The sequence below is a fragment of the Aotus nancymaae genome, unplaced genomic scaffold (genome assembly GCF_030222135.1).
Source record: "Aotus nancymaae isolate 86718 unplaced genomic scaffold, 86718_ANA_hifiasm-v0.15.2.pri h1tg000062l, whole genome shotgun sequence".
Classification (NCBI taxonomy): domain Eukaryota; kingdom Metazoa; phylum Chordata; class Mammalia; order Primates; family Aotidae; genus Aotus; species Aotus nancymaae.
In genome coordinates this window covers 24,790,171-24,811,301 of record NW_026988476.1, presented here as the reverse complement: position 1 = coordinate 24,811,301, position 21,131 = coordinate 24,790,171, and the positions used below count along the sequence as shown (strand labels likewise).

Genomic DNA, 21,131 nt, shown 5'->3' with positions numbered 1-21,131 from the left:
TTCAAGTGATTCTCCTGCCTCAGCCTCCCCAGTACCTGGGATCACAGGCATGCACCACCATGTCTTGCTACTTTTTTTGTATTTTTAGTAGAGACGGGGTTTCACCATGTTGGCCAGGATGGTCTCGAACTCCTGACCTCAAGTGACCGACCTGCCTCGGCCTCCCAAAGTGTTGGGATTACAGGCATGAGCCACCACGCCAGGCCTCGGTTCTTATTTTCTATTCAATCATGTATGTTGGAAAAAAAAAAAAAAGACACACACCAGTGTTACAAAACCTTGTATTAATCATTTCCCTTCACTTTCAATATAACATTGATATGAAATATAGCCATGATTCTTAGTTACATGGGAGGAAATGAATAATAAATACATTGTAGCAAGTTTGAACCACAAGGGTGTTTCACTGGTAACAACATTTGAAAACTGTACACTTGCAAAGAACAGCATCTTCAAACATTAGTATATCTGTATATCAGTAAAGCTTTTACATGTAACAAACATGCTCTTTCCATATATGACAAATTTAAAAAATATGCATTGCTTGGCAACATGAACTAGGCAAAAATATTTCTTTGTTCACTAACTTTATACAGGAAAACAGGACGAAAGGCATGCATGTACAATACAGATGCCTGCACAGGGCATGCAACGAAAGAAAGCTTTTTAAAAGTCAGCTTACATTAGGCATAAATACATGAGGGTTATATATTAATAAGGGAGGAAGTCTTCTGTTTGACATTAACATTCCTGTTTTCTTCCTATTCCTCCCAGAGGAATACACATTCACCTTTAAGTAAAGATAAAGGAATTACAAAAAAATAAAACTCACTTTGCAAACATCTCTGAGGACTTGTAAAAAAAAAAAATCAACATTAGTGTTATCACAGCTCCATGTGCAAATGATCCTTCTGCAGGTTCTTCCTGTAACAGGCACACCCGAGCGCCTTGGTCAGGCTGCTTCCCCAGGCCCAAGCTGGAGCTGACTGCCACAGACATCTCCAGGGGACCAATGAGATGGGGCTTGCTTTCCCTCCCCTCACTTGCCTTCTGGTTGTCTGTCTTTGCATTCAGCCCAGCTCGGCGCCCCAGCCCAGGCTCCTGGGGATTCCACACGTACAACCTTGCACCGGCAGTAGCTACAAGAGGTGCAGAAGAACAAAAGACCCGGAGAAGGCTCCCATCCCATAAAAGGCAGCCAAGGACACCTCAAAAGAAACCCTTGTTTCCCTCAGTGTCTCTTCAAATGAATGGGAGAGAGGGGGGCCCAGCTGTAGCTCCAATCCTGAGTACCAGAAAGGAACCCTCAATACACAGGATTTGAGAGCTCGGTGCAAAGAGCCGCCCCGACGGGCAGACCCAGCCACGTCTATTTTGCTTGCTGGCTCTGGTTTAAAAAGTGAAAACTCAAAAGCATGTGAAAAAACAACAACAACGTATCAGCAGCAATGTTTCGTGTCTTGTACACAGTTCATGTGTTTCTTCCTACTGTTTCTGGTAAGAAACCACTATGAATAAAAAGCACCAGTAAAACATCATACATGATAACAATATTGTAGGACGCCACTGTCCCTGGGACAGTGTAGAGATGCCAAGGACACACTGCTTAAATCAGAACAAGGGGGAGAAACATGTAGTGAAATAGATTTTACTCTGAGATTTTAAAATTGTTACTATTTTCTCAATATAAAACAGTTGCATTTGGGGGGGTCAATGGGTAAATACAAAAAAAGGCACTGCTGCTTTTATTACTAAATATCTGACTTCACAGCCTTATGCATGCAACTGTTTGATTCTTTTATAAATAAAATTCTTTTGCTTTAGGATTTTTAAATTGAGCTGTATACCTGTAGTCAACACAGGACTCAAAACAAGGTGGGGACAGGCTCTTAAAATTTATCAAACACTCAACTTAAAAAAAATTAAAACACTAATAGCAAAACACAACTAAGTAGATAAATCTATACACAGTCAATGAAAAATAAGCTTTTCTTCTTTAAAAAAAGAATTATGTTGTTATTAATAACAGACTTTATCATGGTTACCAGCCATAGCAAGTTAATAAGTAACATATCCAAAATAATATCTCTAATAATCAGATAACCATTGTTTCTATATTCAGTGAAGGAATAAATAGAAATTCAAATTTGCAAATACTTTAAGGTCTTCTTCCTTTTAAAGGATTCATGCTAATGTGATTGTGTTCACAATCTGTTTTCTGAATAACATGAGTCTTTATGGATATACGTGTTTTTGCAGCAGATCCGAATGCTTTCCTTTCTCAGTGAGATGTGTAATACCCCGGTTTTTCCTCCTCTTCATTCGCTTTCTCAGTATCCTACAAACCCACATTCGCAAACCCTCTGGTCTTACCTTTGGCCTTCAACATTTGACCTATTCTTCCTGCCTGATATGTGATCAACCATCCCAACACATTCCCCAAGTAACACTGAGCTTGTTTAGAAAAGGGATGAACGTTAACGGCACTTGGTTAAAAATAATCAACTAAAAAATGCCATCTCTTTCTGCACATGGATTTGCATCTTTAGAACTTAGTCACCCAAGGAGAGGTCTGAACCTTTTTTTCTTAATTCGACACATGAAATTGTGGATTCAAGCCTTCTCTGCTCATGAAAGGCTTTCTGTGGTTATGTTGTTCTCACCTTCTTAGACTCAAAAGGACTTCAAAAACCTGGTGGTGGCATCCAAGGCTGGGTTGGGTGTACGTTTTTGATCTTGAAAGTAAAAGAAAATTGTTCGGATTTCATTAAGGCCTTTTAGAAATGTATATAGTTCATTAGCTTTTTTTAAAAAAAGTGAGGGCAGTGATTTCCATGGTCTGATCTTTTAAATTTCAACTCTGACTTCACACACACACACACACACACACGCACACACGCACACACACACGGCACCCGACTCATCCACTTAATAAACAGGCCTTGTACCATCTCCCTGATCTTGCCTCTGGCTGAGCACTCATACTTTCATTTACACAACCCAATTTTCCAGTGCGGAGCACAACTCCTCTTTGATTTCCTCTAATACCCTCCACTGCTTCACATTCTGAAACGTAGCCTTTCTTGCCCTTCATAAACAGAGCTATTACTTTGGGGTAGGTACCGCAGTTTCTTAATCTCTCACCAAGTTAACGAGTGTTTTTTCCTCTCCTCTGTGTGGATGGACAAATCAGCCAACATAGCAAATCCCTAATTCATACTGTGTGGATAGCGCTGTCATTTCCATCGTGAAATCAATCTTTCCTCCATCTTTTAGCGCCCACTGGGGATGGTGGGGCTGTCCCGTGTGGGCCAAACATCTCCCTGCACGCGCTCTCTGGCACTTGCTGACCGACTCTCTGTACACTGTTCCTGGGCCTTTCTCCCCTCCTCCTCCTCAGCACTGACGGGTGAAGTGGATGCAGCCTCCAGGCTTGAGTTCCTACAAGCAACCCCCCCATAAAGGTTTTGAGCTCATTATCTGGGTATCAAACCTCTCACAAGGGGAAAAAGTCCATCCTTGCCTTTTCTCCTCCAGTGGGACTTGTACCCAGCTGTGTGTGTGTGGAGCAAGGCTGGGAATGACAGGATGATGCCCCATGGTGGGGTGGAAAGGGAGGCAGGCCTGTCCGTGACAAGCAAATCCAGCACAGAAAGAGGCTGCAGGATTCTCTGAGAATCTCTGGGTGCCCTGCGAGCAAACCCATCACTGATCACACGATGCCTTCATCCTTGTGCTCTCACCCAACGCTGTGCTCATTCCGGCCACGTCCACGTCCTTCAAGTCCACCCACGCGCTCCTCCCACCTAATGGTGAAAGACGGACAGCTCAGGCCTACGTGACTGCGTCCATCTTCCCAAGAAGCAGAGCTCGGCAGCCGTTTTAAAAAGACAACTCTGCTGCTCTTATAAAAATAGAGGAAACAAATGAATCCATAACAACAACAGATCCTTTACAAAAACCATAGTCTGAAGAGAGGTTCCATCCAAACTCTTTACACATTATGTACCCTTTAAAATTCTTATGTAAACAATACACAAATCAAAGTTTAGTTGAAGTTTGCTGGAGGGAGTTTCTTCCTTCTTTCCCCTGTTGCCATGGGCCCTCTCCTCCGGCTGTTTCTAGCAGGGGCCTCAGGGACATCCAATCCGGATTGGACTGGATATAAAAGGTGAGCCACTATCTTGCTTTGGGTGCATGCGCCCACGATATCCTTCCGTGGCCTGCCTGTGAGGCCAGGCCTTCTGAGAAGCCTCCCCTGGGCCAGGGCTTCTGCCGGCCTCTTGTGTGTCTCCTATCTGTTTCATCGCAGTGCTCTTTCCCCTGCCCCCTGTCCATCCAGGGAGCTACCTGCATTCCCTCCACCCCGCCTCCCAGTCTCAGAATTCCCTAGAGACCCCTCCCCAGCCCCACACACCAAACCATCCCAGGACAGAAACAAATGACAAAAGAACCAACCCCAGGTCTACTGATATGTTTACGAGGATGACCTACGCTCTCACAAAATCAAAACGGGAGAGGGACCAGGGGAAGAAAAGGCTGCAGAGTATCTTGGAGGATTCTGTGCAACCCTGAAGATGGCTGACACTGGACCCGCAGCAGTCGATTTCATGGCCAGCGCGGTCACTCTCATCTTCAGCTTCTAGATTGTGGAGGTCCGGTCAACCCCGTCTGGGAGAGAAAGCAGCAAACAATGGGCACAGCTGAGAAAAACAATCCTGTTCATGCCCACCTATGCCAGCACCATGCATGATGGGCCTCCCAGTCTCTGAGGACAGATAAGGGCTCCTAGGTTCATGTGTTTGTTCATTCACATACCCGCCTACTCGGTATCTGGGGAATAGCTATTTTTGCCAGGAGCCATATTGAACCTGAGAATCAAGATGAAAATACGTAATCCTCGCCTTCTAAGTACTTATGTGTGAGGGTAGACACAGACATAGGCAGACAATAATGCTATATGTGATCATTGCTGTAATGGAATATGTACCAAGATAGCAGGGATATGCAGGAATGAATGATGGCTGCCCAGTTGGCCTTGGAAGTCAAGGACAGTTTCACAGAGATACAAAATAACTTCTGTAGCTGGTGCTGGCAGGAGAGGAGGGGGGTGAGGATGGCGCGTGGTGCATGCAGAGGCGGGATGATAGGTCATTGAGTGGTGAGGCTGAGGGTGCGCTGGAGGTTTAGGATGAAGGATGGGGAATGGAGTAGAGGAGATGGGGTCGAAGAGCCAGGCAGGGGCTGTGTAGCTCACATCCCTTTCTTTGGCAGCCTCTCCTTCTCACCCCATGTCCTTGATGAGAGACTGGGGACAAGGCAGCTGTGACCCTGTCCACAGCCGAGCAGACCAGAGGGGTGGATACATCTGACCTAAACAAATCTGATTCTCTGTCTTGAGAATCTGATCAGAGGCAGAGATGTCCGAGGTAGGTGTTGTGGGCACTTAGAACTGAACAGTCTCATGGAGGTAGAAGAGTGCTGAGGCCGCCCAGAATCTGCCAAGCCTACATTTTGGAGAAGTGGAAAACCCGGGCTACATAGAAGGCAGGGGATATGCCCATTGGAGGAGCAAGGCCATGAGTAAGAGAGGGGAGCTGACAGCTGCGGGGACCCTTTTTGGCTGTCTGGTTACGTAGGTTCTAGGAGGGTCCCTGGGAGCAGACCATAAGGGTCTTATGTACCATGAACAAGAGTTTAGAGGTAGATAATTGGGGGATTATAAGCAGTAGAATCAGATTTAATTTTAGAATGGTTTCTCTGGCAGCTGCATCAGATAACCTGAGGCAGGATAAGGCTGGTGGCAGGTGGACCAGTTAAGAGGACCCTATAATGGTCTGTGCCAGAACTGACAAGGGTCTTTTCCAGTGAGCAGAGAGTGGCATGGATTAGCCATCACAGGCAGTAGTAATAACTGCGTTCAGTGACCACTAAATGTGGGTGAGACAGGGAGGGATGCGGGGTGCCTCCCTGCCTTGCTGGTGTCCCAGTGCAAGCCCCAATATCATAGAACTGGTCCACCAGATGCAGCACCTCTGTTTGCTTGGCAGAACTCAGGTGTGAGAAGGGAGTTGCAGTATGTTCCAGGGAAAGCTGGAGGACACAGTGATAGAGGGGAGTGCCGAGGCCACCACAGGGGGTTCCTGACCTCCTTGTGGGTGGTGCCAGGATGGCAACTCTGCCAGCGGGGCCTTGGAAGAGAAACACTTCTTTAGTTGAAACTTCTAAGATAACTGTAGGTTTACATGCAGTTGTAAGAAGTAGTCCAAAGAGACGCAGTGTACTTGTGTATAAATTCTGTATGATTTCAGGGGAGATTTTTGAGAAAGGAAGCAATGGTCCCTGAGTGTGTCAGATGACCTATCCTAAACGTCAGCCTCTCTTCTTCCATCCCTGTCTTGCAGGAGGAAGATGTGGATGTCTCTTCCATCCCTGAGTCACAAGCATCAGAACCTTTTTTTTTTTTTTTTTTTTTGAGATGGAGTTTTGCTCTGTTGCCCAGGCTAGAGTGCAGTGGCGAGATCTCAGCTCACTGCAACCTCCGCCTCCCAGGTTCAAGTGATTCTTGTGCCTCAGCCTCCTGAGTAGCTGGGATTACAGGTGCATACACCATGCTCAGCTAATTTTTGTATTTTTAGTAGAGACGGGGTTTCACTATGTTGGTCAGGCTGGTCTCGAACTCCTGACCTCAGGTGATCCACCTGCCTCAGCTTCCCAAAGTGCTGGGATTACAGGCGTGGGCCACTGTGCCTGGCCTTTTTTTTTTTTTTTTTTTTTGAGATGGAGTCTCATTCTGTAGCACAGGCTGAAGTGCAGCAGTGCGATCTCTGCTCACTGCATCCTCCGCTGCCCGTGTCCTGGTCAAGCAATTTTCCTGCCTCAGCCTCCCGAGTAGCTGGGATTATAGGCCCAGCTAATTTTTGTAGTTTAAGTAGAGATGGGGTTTCACCATGTTGGCCAGGCTGGTCTTGAACACCTGACCTCAGGTGATCTGCCCGCCTCAGCCTCCCAAAGTGCTGGGATTATAGGCATGAGCCACTGTGCCTGGCCAGAACCTCTTTTACTGTGCTTTCCTCTCCCTGCCCATTCGTCTTCCCATAAAATGACTTAATTCATTGGCCTTCTGTCTCCAGCAAGGCCATCTTTCCTGGCACCTGGAAGGGGTTGGCCAGTAGAGAGGCTCTGTTGTATTGGGAGGGCACACTGCCGCTGTGCCCAACTAGGCCGCCCTGAACTTAATTTGCATTCTCCACTCAGGAAACTGCTTATGAGGCTTCCCACCAGAGGGGATTATTGGGAAAAAACACAGCAATAAAAAGGCTTAGGAGATTAACAAGATGAAAACATTAGCAAAAAGCCCATCAGTTCAGAGAGGTTTTCTGTAAAAATAGAACAGACTGAAAAAATGAAGTCTCTTCAGTGAAAACCTTCCTTTAATAAAGAGCATTTGGCATTCTTGCTACTAATGATAATATTGGTACTTAGCAGTTTGATATGGGTCTCCAAAATGCCAATTGTCTGAGATGTATCAAGCCCTGGGGGAAAAGGTCAGTTCTCCTTTTTCTCCTGTCAAAAGCAGTGAAAGACCAAGTCAGCCCCCTGCCCAGCTGGCCACTGTAGAGCAGGGGAGCACGGGGGTTTCCTCCCTGTGTGGGAGCTCTGGCAGGTGCCAGGTCAGGGGACTCACTCACCAGCTGCCATCCTAACTCTGGCCCCAGGAAGATTCTCATGACTTGTTTTCATTGAAATATTTGCATATCATAAATTTCACCCTTTGAAAGTATGCAATTGAGTCGTTTTTAATACATTTGCAGAGCTGTGCAACCCTCACCACTATCTAATTGCAGAATATTTTCATCCTCCTCCCTTCAACCCCTGGCAGCCACTCATCTACTTGCTGTCCCAGTAGATTAGTGTACCCTGGACATCTCACATAAATGGAATCATACGCTCTGTGGTCTTTCATGCCTGGCTTGTTTCACTCGGCATCATGTCAAGATTCATCCACGGCATTGCATGGATTGGTACTTCTTTGCTATTTTTTTTTTTTTTTTTTTTTTTTTTTTGAGACGGAGTCTCACTCTGTCACCCAGGCTGGAGTGCAGTGGTGCGATCTCAGCTCACTGTAACCTCCACCTCCTGGGTTCAAGCGATTTTCCTGCCTCAGCCTCCCAAGTAGCTGGGACTACAGGTGTGCACAACCATACCCAGCTAATTTTTTAATTTTAGTAGAGATAGGGTTTCACCATTTTGGCCAGGCTGCTCTCGAACTCCTAACCTCAGGTGATCTGCCTGCCTCGGCCTCCCAAAGTGCTGGGCTTATAGGCCCAAAGTGCTGGCCACGTCTTTGCTTTTTAAAGGCTGAATGCCATTTCACTGTATGGCTATACTGCATTTTGTTGAGCCATATCCATCCATTGGTGGACATTTGAGTTGTCTCCCATTACTCATTAGGGGGCTGCTGACCCAGTCTCCTCTATGAGGTGAAGAGCTGGTGGCACCTGCTGCCAGAGGTACCAGGATGGCCCAGTGATGTTCCTGAGATCTGAATGGCCAAGGTAGGGAGCAGAGGTTTGCAAATGGGGCTCTTTATAGAGCCCCGGGGGAAGTCACAGAAGGGCCTGTGACTTCTACCATCTGTTTGGCGTGAAGCCCTGTGATGCCACAGAGGCCCGGGAAGGCTTTCAGCCTCCTCCTGGTACTGAGGTCAGGTGGGTGTAGTCCCGGCCCACCACTCTGTTCCATGCAGAGCATTGATCAATTTCACATTTGGTTTCAGGATAAGATTGTGTTTGCAGAGACTAAGAATCTAACAACCTTAGGTCTGGAGGACAAGGCTCTCTGAAGCGCAGCGGATAGCAGTCTTCCACACTATGGTCAGGCGGTGCACATCTTGGCTCTAGGTGTGCAGACAGCCCTTCTCTGGGTGGGTAGGTGTGTCTAGACTGGATAGGGCTATTGGAAAGGCTCACGAGAGGCCTCTCTGTGTCTCTGTGGCACAGAGCCTCCCAGGAAGCTGGCAGGAAACAGCAGACATCTCTTTTCCTCTCCTCTGCCTGCCAAGCATCCCAAATATCTAGACCCAGAGAAAGGTGCCTGTTTAGTACCAGGAGGGAGCTGAAGGCCTCCCAGGGCTGCTGTGACCAAGCATGGCTTCCAGTCAAGCAGATGCGGGGGGGCACAGCTGCCTCTGTGAGCTGCTGGTGGGACTTAGCCCTGTACAGCACAGCCCCCGTTCCTGGCTTGGGCTGTGGATGTGCAGGCGCCTCCAGCTTGACCTGTCCCTGTCACACAGGAAAGGACACTTCAGCCTGCTTCGGGTTCCAGGTGTCACGAAAGCTGTCTGCAACCAGGAGATATACAAACAAGCTGGGGTTTTGGTTTCAAAAATTGTATTTTTAGGGCAAGCTGGGATATGCTTGGACCAGGCTGGGGGATCTAGTGCCGAGAAGGGAAGCATCCAGTGTTGTGGGGATATTCCCACTAAAACCCATGTCTCGTGTCCCTGACTCCTCCAGGCTTGGCACTTGGCTGGGACAACAGCTATGGTGTGATTCCCATGTGCACTGGGAGGTGGAGCTTCTGGGGACAGAGGGACAGCTTTGATCTCCAGGTCCCTGACTCACCTCCCAGAAAAGGAGGAGAAACAGGGCACTGGCTGCTTGGCGTGATGTCACTGGAAAGGGGTCCAACAGTGCCCTAAGGCCACTCTCTCCCTGTCCTCTGCCTGCCCCTCCTTGTCCTCCCCCCATTCTCCTGAGGTCCTGCCATGGCGTAGACTGCAGATGGCCAGAAGTTCTCCCAGGCACGAGGGAACGTGGACATGGGGACGTGCAGGAAGAAGACACTCACCTCCCAGGGCGTGTTCGGTCATACTGAGGCACAACGACTCCAGCCTGTTGTTGATATCAGGTTCGGTCACGGGAAGCTGGAATTCTGTGGGGAATAAAGGGTTATGTTGGTGACAGGGATTCTAAGGACAAGCAGGAAATAAGCAGGGTTCCACCTGCAGGACAAGGGGCTGGTGTGCCTCCCTGGGAGGACTTGGGGACCTCAGCGCTGGCATGGAAGGGGCTCCACTCAGGCTCAACCAACCCCTAAGGTCTGTTAGACACAAGCTACTGTGAACTTGGGAACCTGGAACAAAATGGAGACTAAAAATAGCTGGTCACGGTCCCAGTCTGTGCCTCCTCTTCTCAGAACCCTCCAGCGGCCTCCCAGCAGAGTAACAGCCAGCCTTCTGCCATGGCCCACAAGGCTCCACATGATCCAGGCCCTGTTATCTCTGTGCTCTTATACAGTGCTCTCCTTCCTCTGTTCTGCCCCAGGCCCTTTGCGCTGCTGTTCCCTAGGGTGGTTTCCATGGCTCTCTCTGCCTTCACGTTTCTGGCTGTATTGTCTCCTCAGAAAGGACTCTGTTTACCGTGTGAGCCGTGCCCCGCGCCCCCACACCGTCCCTTTCCCCTGCTTTATTTTTCTCCACAGCTCTTGCCCACAGCCGTCGTATTTGCTATGTGTATCCACTTTCTACTGTCCCCTCCCCTGACCCGCTGAGTGCTCACCTCATTGGAGCAGAACTCAGCTCTGCCCCCGTGCCTGGAGCAGGGCCTGGAACGCATCTGGATCAGGGAGGAAAGCCAGGGCACGGCGCGTACCTCTTCTGAGTGTGAGGCCATGTGGTCAGGGGGGCTCTTAGGTGTGCGGGCTCCTTAATCTGCCCCACAAGCTCAGTTCCCAAGTGGGGTTCAGAGAGGCGAGGTCACACATCAAGGTTAGCCAATGAACGCGAAGCTGGGACGAGACCTTCTCTGACTCCAGCGCTGGGGCTCTGGTGCCTGCCACAGCAACTGCAGGGGACTGCAACGCCCTCAGCCTCAAGGGGCTCTAGAACCAAGGGCTGAGATGCCCACTCTGCAGGCAGTAGGGGATCGGTGCCCACTGCCCGACAGTGCTGTGCACACTGTCACCATAATCCCCCCTCTACCTCCAGGAACTCCTCTCTCTCTGCAGGTTCCAGTATCGCCTCTCATGAGCAGGAGGCAGCCCCTGGGAGGCCCTCCTCTCACCTGCCGGAGCCCTCGCTGTCAGCACCTCCGCAGGCCTTATCCGGCGGCACCCCTAAAAGTCCTTAACGACCTGGAAGCGCCCTGTGGACAGTGATGCTGCTGCCCTATCTCCCTGAGTCTCCCGCAGCGTCCAGCCCTGGCCTTCCACCTCATACGTGTCTACCGAGCGAAGAAAAGAGCAAGGGGTAGAAGGAAACTGACAGCTAAGAGTTGTGAAGTCCTTTTTTCTTTTTTAAAAAAACCTTTTACTTGTGACACTGGTTGGAAAATAATTGCAAAATCCTATCGGGGGATGTAGAAAAAAGTCCCAGAGGGGGTGTCCACAGTGGGGTGTGCTCTAAGTGACTGAGAAGTCTCCCTGTTGCCACCACCTTCCGCTGTGAGCCTGGGAAGCTGTTCCGTGCTGAGGGCCTTAGCTCTGCTACTTGTCAAGTGGGAAAAGCATCCCGGGGTCCCACCGGAGGCCACTTCCCTGCCCCTTCATGTCTCCACCAAGGGAGCACATGGGGCCAGAGAGAAGTGAGAGAAGTAAGATGAGGTTGGTGACTTGGTGGGACAGGAAGCTGAAACCAATGGTTAAACCAAAGTCTTGTTTTCCTTGATTTGCTATACATTAAGATCATCTTTGCAATGTATGTTTCCCATTGTCAGCTCATTCAGAGGCAGATGTTGCTTCCGTTATTTAAAAATCTCAAAGAGAAGGCTGGCAAAATGGAACGCTACGGAAGGCACCGGGGAGCTGAGTGTGTTCTTCCTGACCCACGTTCCGGCATCGATAGGTTCAGACGGCAGCCGTGCCAATTCGTGAGCAGACGGAGGCCGACCGAGCTTCCAGGCAAGTGGGGTGCCACAGAGAGTGGCAGGCATCTGTACCGCCCCCACCCACTAGTTGCTGTTAGAGTAGGGTCGGGGCAATTAGACAATTCCAGGGGGAAGAGATTTAGTATTTTCATCCATTCATGTGAAAATCATATGCATGCAAAAATTAGCAGTCTTCAGGGTGTGAAATCTATAAAATAGAAACACAATTTTATATATAGCGAGTTAGCAAATATGAAAAAAAACAAACCTCAGCAATTATAGCCATCCATATGCTCCTTGTAAGATTTAGTTTACTCTCCAGCGCTCCCCTTTAAACAAACACTGTGGAGAGATTTGGATAAATAAAGATGCTCGACATTTGGAGGGAAGTGTTTCAGCTGCAGGATTTCTTGCCAACACGCAGCAAAATGCCATTTTCCAAGCCTGGGATTGCGTGTTCCAAAAAGGGGGCTGAGAAATGCAGGGCTCTCCGCTCCAGAATCCCCAAACCTTCATGGCTGCTCTTTTAGGTGGGAAGTGGGGGTGTTTGCTTCTCCTCCCCAGCTCTTTGCTTCTGTGCACTGGGGAGCCGTGACCCCCACCGCTCTGAGTGGCTCTGAAAAAATTCTAAGTCTTGGGAGAAGCCCATATGTTCACACTGCAGAGTTTCCTAATAGTGTGACTTTTTAATTGTGTATTTGATAAAAACAGATCCATGGCATCTCGCCGTAAATGTAAGATAGACCAGTTGGGTGGAAAACAGCTTCCATCTCAGGCTAGGAACCCTCAGCTGCATGGGGCTTGGTGCCCCAGAGGGGCATTCAGGCAGCTCTTGCCCCACAGACTCACATAAACCACCAGGCCAACCCTTGCTGTGGCTCCTGTTAACCCTGAAGGCTCATCTCATTTATCTCAGGCCCCTGTAGTGGCCACAGACCAGGCAGACGGAATGCGAGTCCTCAGGAAGGCAAATGGAAAGACCCCTCTGGAATGGAGCCTCCTCTGCTCTTGCCCAAAGGAGGCATGTTTCTTCAGCTCAGATGACATCTCTGAAGACTGGGAATTCTTCCTTTCTTCACCATTCCAGTATTCAGTAAGGATAACCAAGGTCAAGGCTGACTAGAGACTTTGTATCTTTCCAGAAGTCCCACATGTACGGGGTAGTCCTGTGCTCAGGCCCAGGGGTCAAGAAGATTCTGGAAGAGAATGCTACCCATCCCTGATGAGGTGTTGCTACAGCGTCCACCTGAGGAGCCCACAGCGCTCGTCCTTGGCAGTGACCGTCCGTCCCAGCTGGGCCTTGCATGCGTGGCATCAACGGTGCAATTCTGCAGTGCTCTTTCTCCAAGGCACTGAGGGTAAGGAGCCAATTTCTTTAGGACTTTAGAATAAGAAACAGGCTGGAGCATTCCAGGAAAAATCTATAGATTCCCATTTTGCCAATGACAGCTGAGGCAGCTCTTTTGAATAACTAGACAGGCGTGGAGTCTGGTTCACTGGGGAGCAGGGTTGACAGGAGCAGAGAAAGCAGAGAAGACAAAAAGGGACAGAGAAGTGTGCGTGCACTGCTGTGATGAGATGAGTAAAGAAGGAAGGAAGGCGAAGGGGACTAAGAAGAAAGGGGGAGGATGGTAACAAAAGGGAAAGCGATGGCCCAGGCAGGGAAGCTGAGGATCGCAGAGACAGCCGCGGAGGGCGTGAGTAATGAATGGCGCCCCTCTCCTCTGGTGGCCTAACATTCCTGAGCCTGCAGAAGGTCAGTGCCTGTGGAGGTCCTCTGGGACCAGCGCTTTCACAAAAAGTCATGGGTACAACATTGTCTAAGATGATATTGTACCATCTTGCCTCAAGTTGATGCTCAGAGGAAGGGGCCATGGGCCCAGCTGGGTTCTCGGCTATGACAGAATTGATTGATTGACTCATCAGTCTCCCTACCCGCTGTCTGCCAGTCCAGAGCAGGGAAGTCTGCCTTGGCTTATGAGGAGACATGAAGGAAATATTGATCCAGTACTGTCAGTGGGTCCCTGTTCTGGTGTCTGCCTCTGCATGGCAGTCCCTCCCACTCCCTAATGGACCCAGTGCACCCATAACTCTCTCTCTCTTCTTTCTAAAGGCAGTTCTCTGGACAGAAATGAACAATGACGACAGCCTAGAGCACTGTGCTCCCAGGTATATGCAGTGTTCTTATGGTGGAAGAATCCCAACTGTGAGCTGGTACTTAGGGGAGGTTTGCTGTGGTGGACAGGTAAGTCACACCATGAAATGCTGCCATGTGAGCCGCCACTGTACCCAGCTCATATCCACGTGGTTCATTACTAAGGGTGGTTTGCATGTGACTTTGGGCAAGAGAAGGATGATGAGATTTCCAGAAGGCTGTGCAGCCCACCCTTCTGAAGGTTTCCTTTGAAGCCTGCTGTGGAGTTCCCTGCCCTTTTCTGTTAGGCCCTCCGCGGGGGTAAAGAACCTCCATGATCTTCTACTATTGAGCCAGAGCCACTGCAAGATCCTCTCCGACTGGATCCCAAGGACAACTGAGCCCGGGGCAGTAGAAATTAGTTGTTGCTTCCGAAATAAAGGATTCCTCTCCAAGCAACTTCCAAACCAGTTAACACCCTGCCTCCATGAGAAGCGCGATCATTCTCACAGGCACCACACTTGTTTCGAGTTCAAGTCACCTTCCTGGTGAGTGTATTACACCTCGTAGTGTTTCTTACTCATCACCACCTGAAGGCTCTCCTGGCTGGTCCCAGGAAACAGCTAAAACTTGTCCATGTGGAGGTGGAGGTTGCAGTGAGCTGAGATTGTGCCACTGCACTCCAGCCCAGGCAACAGAGTAAGACTCTGTCTCAAAAAAGAAAAAAAATAAAGCTTGTCCACGTGGGAATAACACGAACCAGCGCTCCTGAGGAAATTCCAAGTGCCCATGAATTGTGTAGAACCAGGAACGAGGGGAGAGTCCTGTAAACCGGAGCAAGGTGACTGATGAATCGATCCTCAATTTGGAGCTGGGTTCTAGTCCTCTGTCTTCTCTGTATGGGACATTTAAAGTCTCCCATCAGTAGTTATTTTAGGTTTACAGAATCAAAGCATCCTTCAAATGCATTGTAGTCTTCAAGATTTGCCCAGTTTACAATGGATTCTCTGATGACATCTAACAGCCGGGAGGAAAACATCATATAATAACAGTTTTCTGAGTATTTACTTTTGGGGTTGGCTACACATCTCGATTTCATTTTTACTCCTGTTTGTGTAAAGATGAAAGCCACTTTCTGACTTCCTGATGTTTGCTGTCCTGACGTGGTATTTCTCGTCTAGTTTTAACGCCTGGCCACAAGCCCCAAAGTCTCCATAGTGAACCAGATTGCGCAGTTTCATATGGAAAGGCCCATCTGCAGAAGAGGCTCCGACTCAAGGATGAGGACCCTGACTCTAGGATGAGCTTTCAATTGGACCTGCTTCGAGGTTAGAGGTGTTGTTCCTGGGTAGGAGGCTGCCTCCTTGGGAGGAAGGAAAAATCACTGCAGTAACCTGTGGTCTTGACAACCAGCCTTTGGTTGCAAAGGGCCGGGGATGCAGCTGGAACCCTTGGCAAGGGCTGAGGAACTGCAACCCCGTGCCCTTAAGCAGGGACCTTCTGCAGCCTCCTTCCCTTCAGTAAGGGATGGTGGGTCCTGGCCAGGCCCTGCCTTGCCTTGCCCTGTAGGCACATCCTGGAAGAGCCACCCAGCAGAGTGCTGAGCGTGCTGCGCAGGGCTTAGGAGTGGCTCCTGTCGAGCACCCAGTGGTTTATTTGCAACTAGGAAATTTAGAGCGGGCTTTTCCCTGTGCTTTGGCTGTTATTACAAATGCTATGTGAGGCTCTTTAAGGCCCTGCTGGAAGTGGGTTTGTAATACTCTAGAGATTAAGAGATCACGAGGTCAAGAGATTGAGATTATCTTGGCCAACATGGTGAAACCCTGTCTCTACTAAAAATACAAAAATTAGCTGGGCGTGATGGCACGCACCTGTAGTCCCAGCTACTTGGGAGGCTGAGGCAGGAGAATAGCTTGAACCCGGGAGGCAGAGGTTGCAATGAGCTGAGATCATGCCACTGCACTCCAGCCTGAGTGACAGAGTAAGACTCCATCCCAAAAAAGAAAAACAAAAAAAAACACTTGAAGGGTTCCAGAATTCTAAGTCCAGTATGCGAAGCATATTATTATAAGTAGTATTATGAAACAGTGTCTCATTCTGTCACCCAGGGTGATCTCAGCTCACTGCAGCCTCCACCTCCCAGGTTCAAGCGATTCTCCTGCCTTAGCCTCCTGAGCAGCTGGGACTAAGGCGCCTGCCACCATACCCAGCTAATTTTTGTATTTTTAGTAGAGATGGGGTTTCACCATATTGGCCAGGCTGGTCTCGAACCCCTGACCTTGTGATCTGTTCGCCTTGGCCTCCCCAAATGCTGGGATTACAGGTGCAAGCCACCGTGTCTGTCTGGCCTGCGAAGCATATTATTTACAGACTTGCAAGTAACTACATGGGGGGAAAACTGAAAAAAAATTACTATAAGGGGTTGCGCCTGTGGGCTAGGAAGGGGCGGGGAGAGAGACAGCCACTTTTGCTCACAGGCTCTTCTGTATTGTTTGTTTGATTTTTTAACCACGGGAACAAGAGGCTTCGTATGAAGAGTGGAAATGGTATTAGGCTCATAGTTGCCCTGAGCACAAGCCAGCCTCTTGGTACTGCTGAGAAACAGTGGAGGGAAGCAAAGGTTTAGGCGGAGGAGTCTATCAACAAACCCAAAGTGCTCAGGGATGGCCCAGTTCTTAGAAAGGGGGCTGTTCGGACCTAGTCTTCCCAATTAAGATGGGGAAAGTTCAGGAAGATACAGTAAGAACAGAGAGGAAGGCTGAGAACTTTCACAGGAGTGGCAGGAAGGAAAAAATCAAGGAGGCCTTGAGAAAGGCATAAAGCATTGAAGAGAGCGGTCACTCTGCTGGTGAGACTATAGTCCAGGGACCGATGCCAGGGTGAAAGACCCATTCAAGGTGACGCATCTCCTTGTGCCCAGGACCGCTTCAAATCTTATCCAGATTCTCTTTGATTGGGAATGGGTTATACATGATTCTGCATGAAAACAGAGGATGGGATGAAAGGACCCCGGGAGAAAGCCTTTACAACCCCCAAATTTTATCGTGTTTCTTTTTCCAGGAAGAAAAATAGCTACATGTATAGAAATGGAGAAAAGGAGTTTAAAACAAAAGTGAGCAAATAGGAGTTTTAGAATTCAAGAAGTCACGTGAGCAGGCCTCTGCACTGGGGGGCTGCCACTCCCCTCCCTGATATGCCATTCCCCGCAGTGGGTCCTCTCCTCCTCCTCCCTTCCACCCACCCTGCACACTCCTGCTTGACTTACACTCAGAATCCCCCACATGGAGGAATCCCCCTGGGGAGAGTGGCCAGAGGTCAAGCTCCTCAGCCTTGGATTCAAAGTCCCCCACCATGGGCCACAATCTTTACAGCTCCCTGGGTCCACTCTCTGAGACCTCAGCTAGATACTTTGGGGCCATGCTGTAGCATTCTGTTCCTTTGCAGTCTTGCTCCCTGGGTTCCTTCTGCTTGTAATTCTGCCTTCCCTCTCTCCACTCTCTGCTGTGCTCTGAAGCTCAGCTCCAATTCCAAGAAGCTTCCTTGCCTATTCCAGGCCATAGTGACACTTCCCTTCCTTAAACTCCTACAGATAGGACTGACTGGACAGAGCTTTTCTACTGTCCAGGGTGTTTTCCCACAGGTACAACACATTTCGGGTTTGCCTGTCTTGGGGCAGTGGGGGTGGGGGTGCGTCTATCCAGATAGGTGCAGTGAATGCCCGTGTGGCTCTGTATTACTCTTGTAGTCTACAAGATCACTGCCTGCATAGAGAAAGGCTTCAAGTATTCCTTAGCTGTGCATAATTCCAACCACTCTGTTTTAGGAAGCATGGTGAAAGCTGAAATTGACTTGAAGTGTGCCAAGTTGCTCTTTAACCAAGTAAAGGAAAGATGGCTGGTGCGACAGTCATCACTTTGCAAGAAAAGTCCAAACCAGGGGGAAGGTCTCAGCATCAACAGTTTTCTCTTTCTCTGTCTCACTTTCCCTTTCCACACGCACTACACAGGCGCCCTCCCACCTCCCTACCACCAAAGCCCTCTTGTGCTATCTCTGGTTTAATCAATCTAGAAATATGACTAGGATCAAAAATAGCCCCATCAGATTGCAACCAACTCTGGGGCTCCACGTGCTGGCTCTCGGCCAAGCCGCCGCTATTCATGCTGGCAAGGCACAGTTTAAAAAAGGAAAGGCTTCTATAAGCTCCAAAGAATGCACGGTGACAGTCGAGGCTAAGCACTTTCCGGCTGGGTTGGCCGGGGCATCTATTTTGGCATCCCAGCCTCCCCTCTGTGTCAAGCAGAGACGAAGCGCCGGGCCCTACCTGGCTGCTGGAACATCAGCATGTTCTGCGGGGAAGTGTGCACAGGCAGCGAGCGGGTCCTCTGGACCGAGCTGTGGGTGCGGCTTGGCATGCTATTGCTGCCCCCGGGGTTGGCAAACCACAGGTTCTAGTGAGAAAAGCAAAAGGGAACTTGTTAGTCCAGCCACCACCTCCCCACCCCCCTGCAAGAATCTGGGAGGCAAAGATCCCAGGAGAACTCTGCTAACTTCTAGAAAAGGGGCTTGGAGGCCAGCGCTAGCATCTGCATATTTATAGAGAGGGTTTAGATTCCATTCACTGTAATTTCTCTTCCCTGGCCTTGCTGTAAGCCTCAGCTTCATCTGGACACCTCTCTCCCTATCTCCAAAACTCTTTTGATCCCATTTGTTGCTTTTGCTTTTTGCCTGCCACTTTTCTAGGAAATGGGGGAGTTCTATAAATATATGCAACGCAGAACACAAACTATTTCAGGGCTCTCATTTGATTTTTTTTTGAGATTCTTACAATGTACTCCAAAGCGAGGAAGAGAGAAAAGAACCTCTCAGCTGGCAATGAGCTGGCACAACTCAGCTTGTGTGTCCCAGCAGTGACGTCTTGAACTGATCTGGGGGCTGGGGACAATGGTCAGAAGATGGGGCTTTCTGGGACCCTGGGGAGTGAATCCTGCCCATCTTGCTTCGAGCCCTTTTTCTGTTTTTAAGCTGATCTGTCATCCCTTAGTTTCTCCTGAGACCCCAGAAACTCAGACCTACTTGTGTCCCTCCGATCCTTATCCCCACCCAGAGCTTCGAGAAGCTGTGGGCATGCTTCTTGAAGCTCTGTGGGTGGGGATTAGGAAGGCACTGGACAGGGGTGGGACCTGGAGCTAGAAAGTTGAGCCACGGGCCAGAAAAGTCAGCTGTAAACTGCACAGCAAGAACCTCTGGGCGGCCTGAGAATGTGTTAACTCTTCCCCGGCACCATCTCGCAGACTTTGTCCTGTGGATGCTCCACCAGAGCCGGGACCAAGACTAGGGAGCTTTTTCCCAAGAATAAAAAGGCAAAGAAAGCTCTCTAAGTGCCCAGGCTCTTCTGCAACCCACATTTGGGAGGTAGAAGGTCAAGCATGGGGCAAAGAAGAAATAGGTCTTGCTTTTCTCTCTAAAGGTTCTCTTGTGGAGGGTCCCCAAGGTTAAAGTGGTCCGTTGGGCATCCTAAGCACAGCTATGGTGTTACTTTGTCTCCTAGAGAGCAATGCAAACAATGGTGTTACCCGTGAGAAATGGCAGCAACTGCCCCCGGCATGGTCCCCCTTGGCCTCTCTCCCCACCCTGGGGCCACCTGGGGGTAAGTCTGCAGCCTCAGGCCTTGAGCTTGGCCATCCTCCTCCTTCCCTGGAGCAGAACAAACCTGTCTTCCTTGTTTCATGATGGTGGGGGCGGCTGTGGTGTTGCGCTGGTTGGAACTGACGAATCCACTGGTGCCCAAGAGGCCCAGGCGGGCGGACGGGACGTTCCGAGAGGGGATCTGGTACTGGCGTGGGTTCCGTCTCCCCATGCCGCCGCCCACAGAGCCAGCTGTCGGGAGGGAGTTGGACTGCCCGAAGCCTCGACTGTGAGAGCCAAGAGAGAAGAAAGAGAGCATCAGTTATTATTCAGCCCTTTTCAAGCCCCAGGCCTCCAGTGGGTTGGCACCTTGGGGGTCTCCTCACTTTTTTTTTTGAGACAGAGTCTCACTCTGTCACCCAGGCTGGAGTGCAGCAGTGAGGTCTTAGCTCACTGCAGCCTTGACTTCCTGGGCTCAGGTGATCCTCCCACCTCAGCCTTCAGAGTAGCTGAGACTACAGGCATGCACCACCATGCCCAGTTAACTTAAATTTTTTTGGTAGGGATGGAGTCTCACTATGTTGCCCAGGCTGGTGTCGGCTTTTCAGTCTTAAGCAATCCTCCCAACTCAGCCTCTTGAGTAGCTGGGACCACAAATTTTTACATTTTGGAGACAGGGTCAACCATGTTGCCCATACTGGTCTTGAACTCCTGAGTTCAAGTGATCCTCCTGCCTCAGCTTCCCAAAGTCCTGGGATTACGGGCGTGAACCACCGTGCCCTGCCTCTCCTCACATTTTAACAGTTGTGAGGCCTACAGGGAGCTCTGTGCCAGCGAACGGCTATAATTAAAACAGCAGCTAACATCTGAGAAGATATATCACATGCAGCTTCCTGGGACTTCAACATTATTTTTCGATCCTTGCAACAACCCTATAAAGTAGGTGTTCTCTCGTTTCTAGCTGGAGAAGTAAAGCAGTGTGTAATCCTTGTGCACAGGTTACACAACCAGCAGGGGGCAGCGCTGGCACACAGGCCCAGCAGGTTCCTCTGCCTCCTTCCACTTCGCTGCTGCATCTTCTCCAATCCATGCTACTGCAGATGAGGACACAGGTCTTGACACTCACATGCCACATAGCAAGAAAGGCCACGTAGCAAGAAAACAGCAGAGCCAGGGTCAGAACTGGGTCTGACTCCTGTCCCAGTGCTCCTTTCTTTTATCCTATCATTGATTCCTGCTCAGCCCATTTGCGTGGCGGACTTGGAGAAGCCTGTGAGGCCCACCGGGATGTAAGCTCATGTCTGTCCTCATCATTCCTGCATGTTCAGTGCCTGCATCAGCTCCTGCACAGGGAATGCCATTGAATGAATGAACCAATGAGTCTCTGCCATCATGATGCATCCTCAAATGGGAGAGCCGATGCCACCCATGGGGCTAGGGATCTAAGGATGGAGATGATGTCTGCAAGTGTTCTGGGTCTAGGACACAGGCTGCCTTCACTCCAC

General features: G+C 49.5%; 1 protein-coding gene across 2 annotated transcripts in view; it reads right to left on the bottom strand.

The window, feature by feature from the left end:
* Positions 1–267: 267 nt before the first annotated feature.
* SAMD4A (sterile alpha motif domain containing 4A) overlaps positions 268–21,131 on the bottom strand; it is a 226,191-nt gene continuing 205,327 nt past the window's right edge. For both annotated transcript variants that reach the window (XM_064365879.1, XM_064365880.1), the window contains 4 exons: positions 19,712–19,913; positions 18,323–18,449; positions 9,853–9,936; positions 268–4,671 (listed from right to left, as the gene is read on the bottom strand). In XM_064365879.1, coding sequence (XP_064221949.1) covers positions 4,643–4,671; positions 9,853–9,936; positions 18,323–18,449; positions 19,712–19,913 — 442 coding nt within the window. In that variant the 3' untranslated portion in view covers positions 268–4,642. The remainder of the gene's footprint in view (positions 4,672–9,852; positions 9,937–18,322; positions 18,450–19,711; positions 19,914–21,131) is intronic.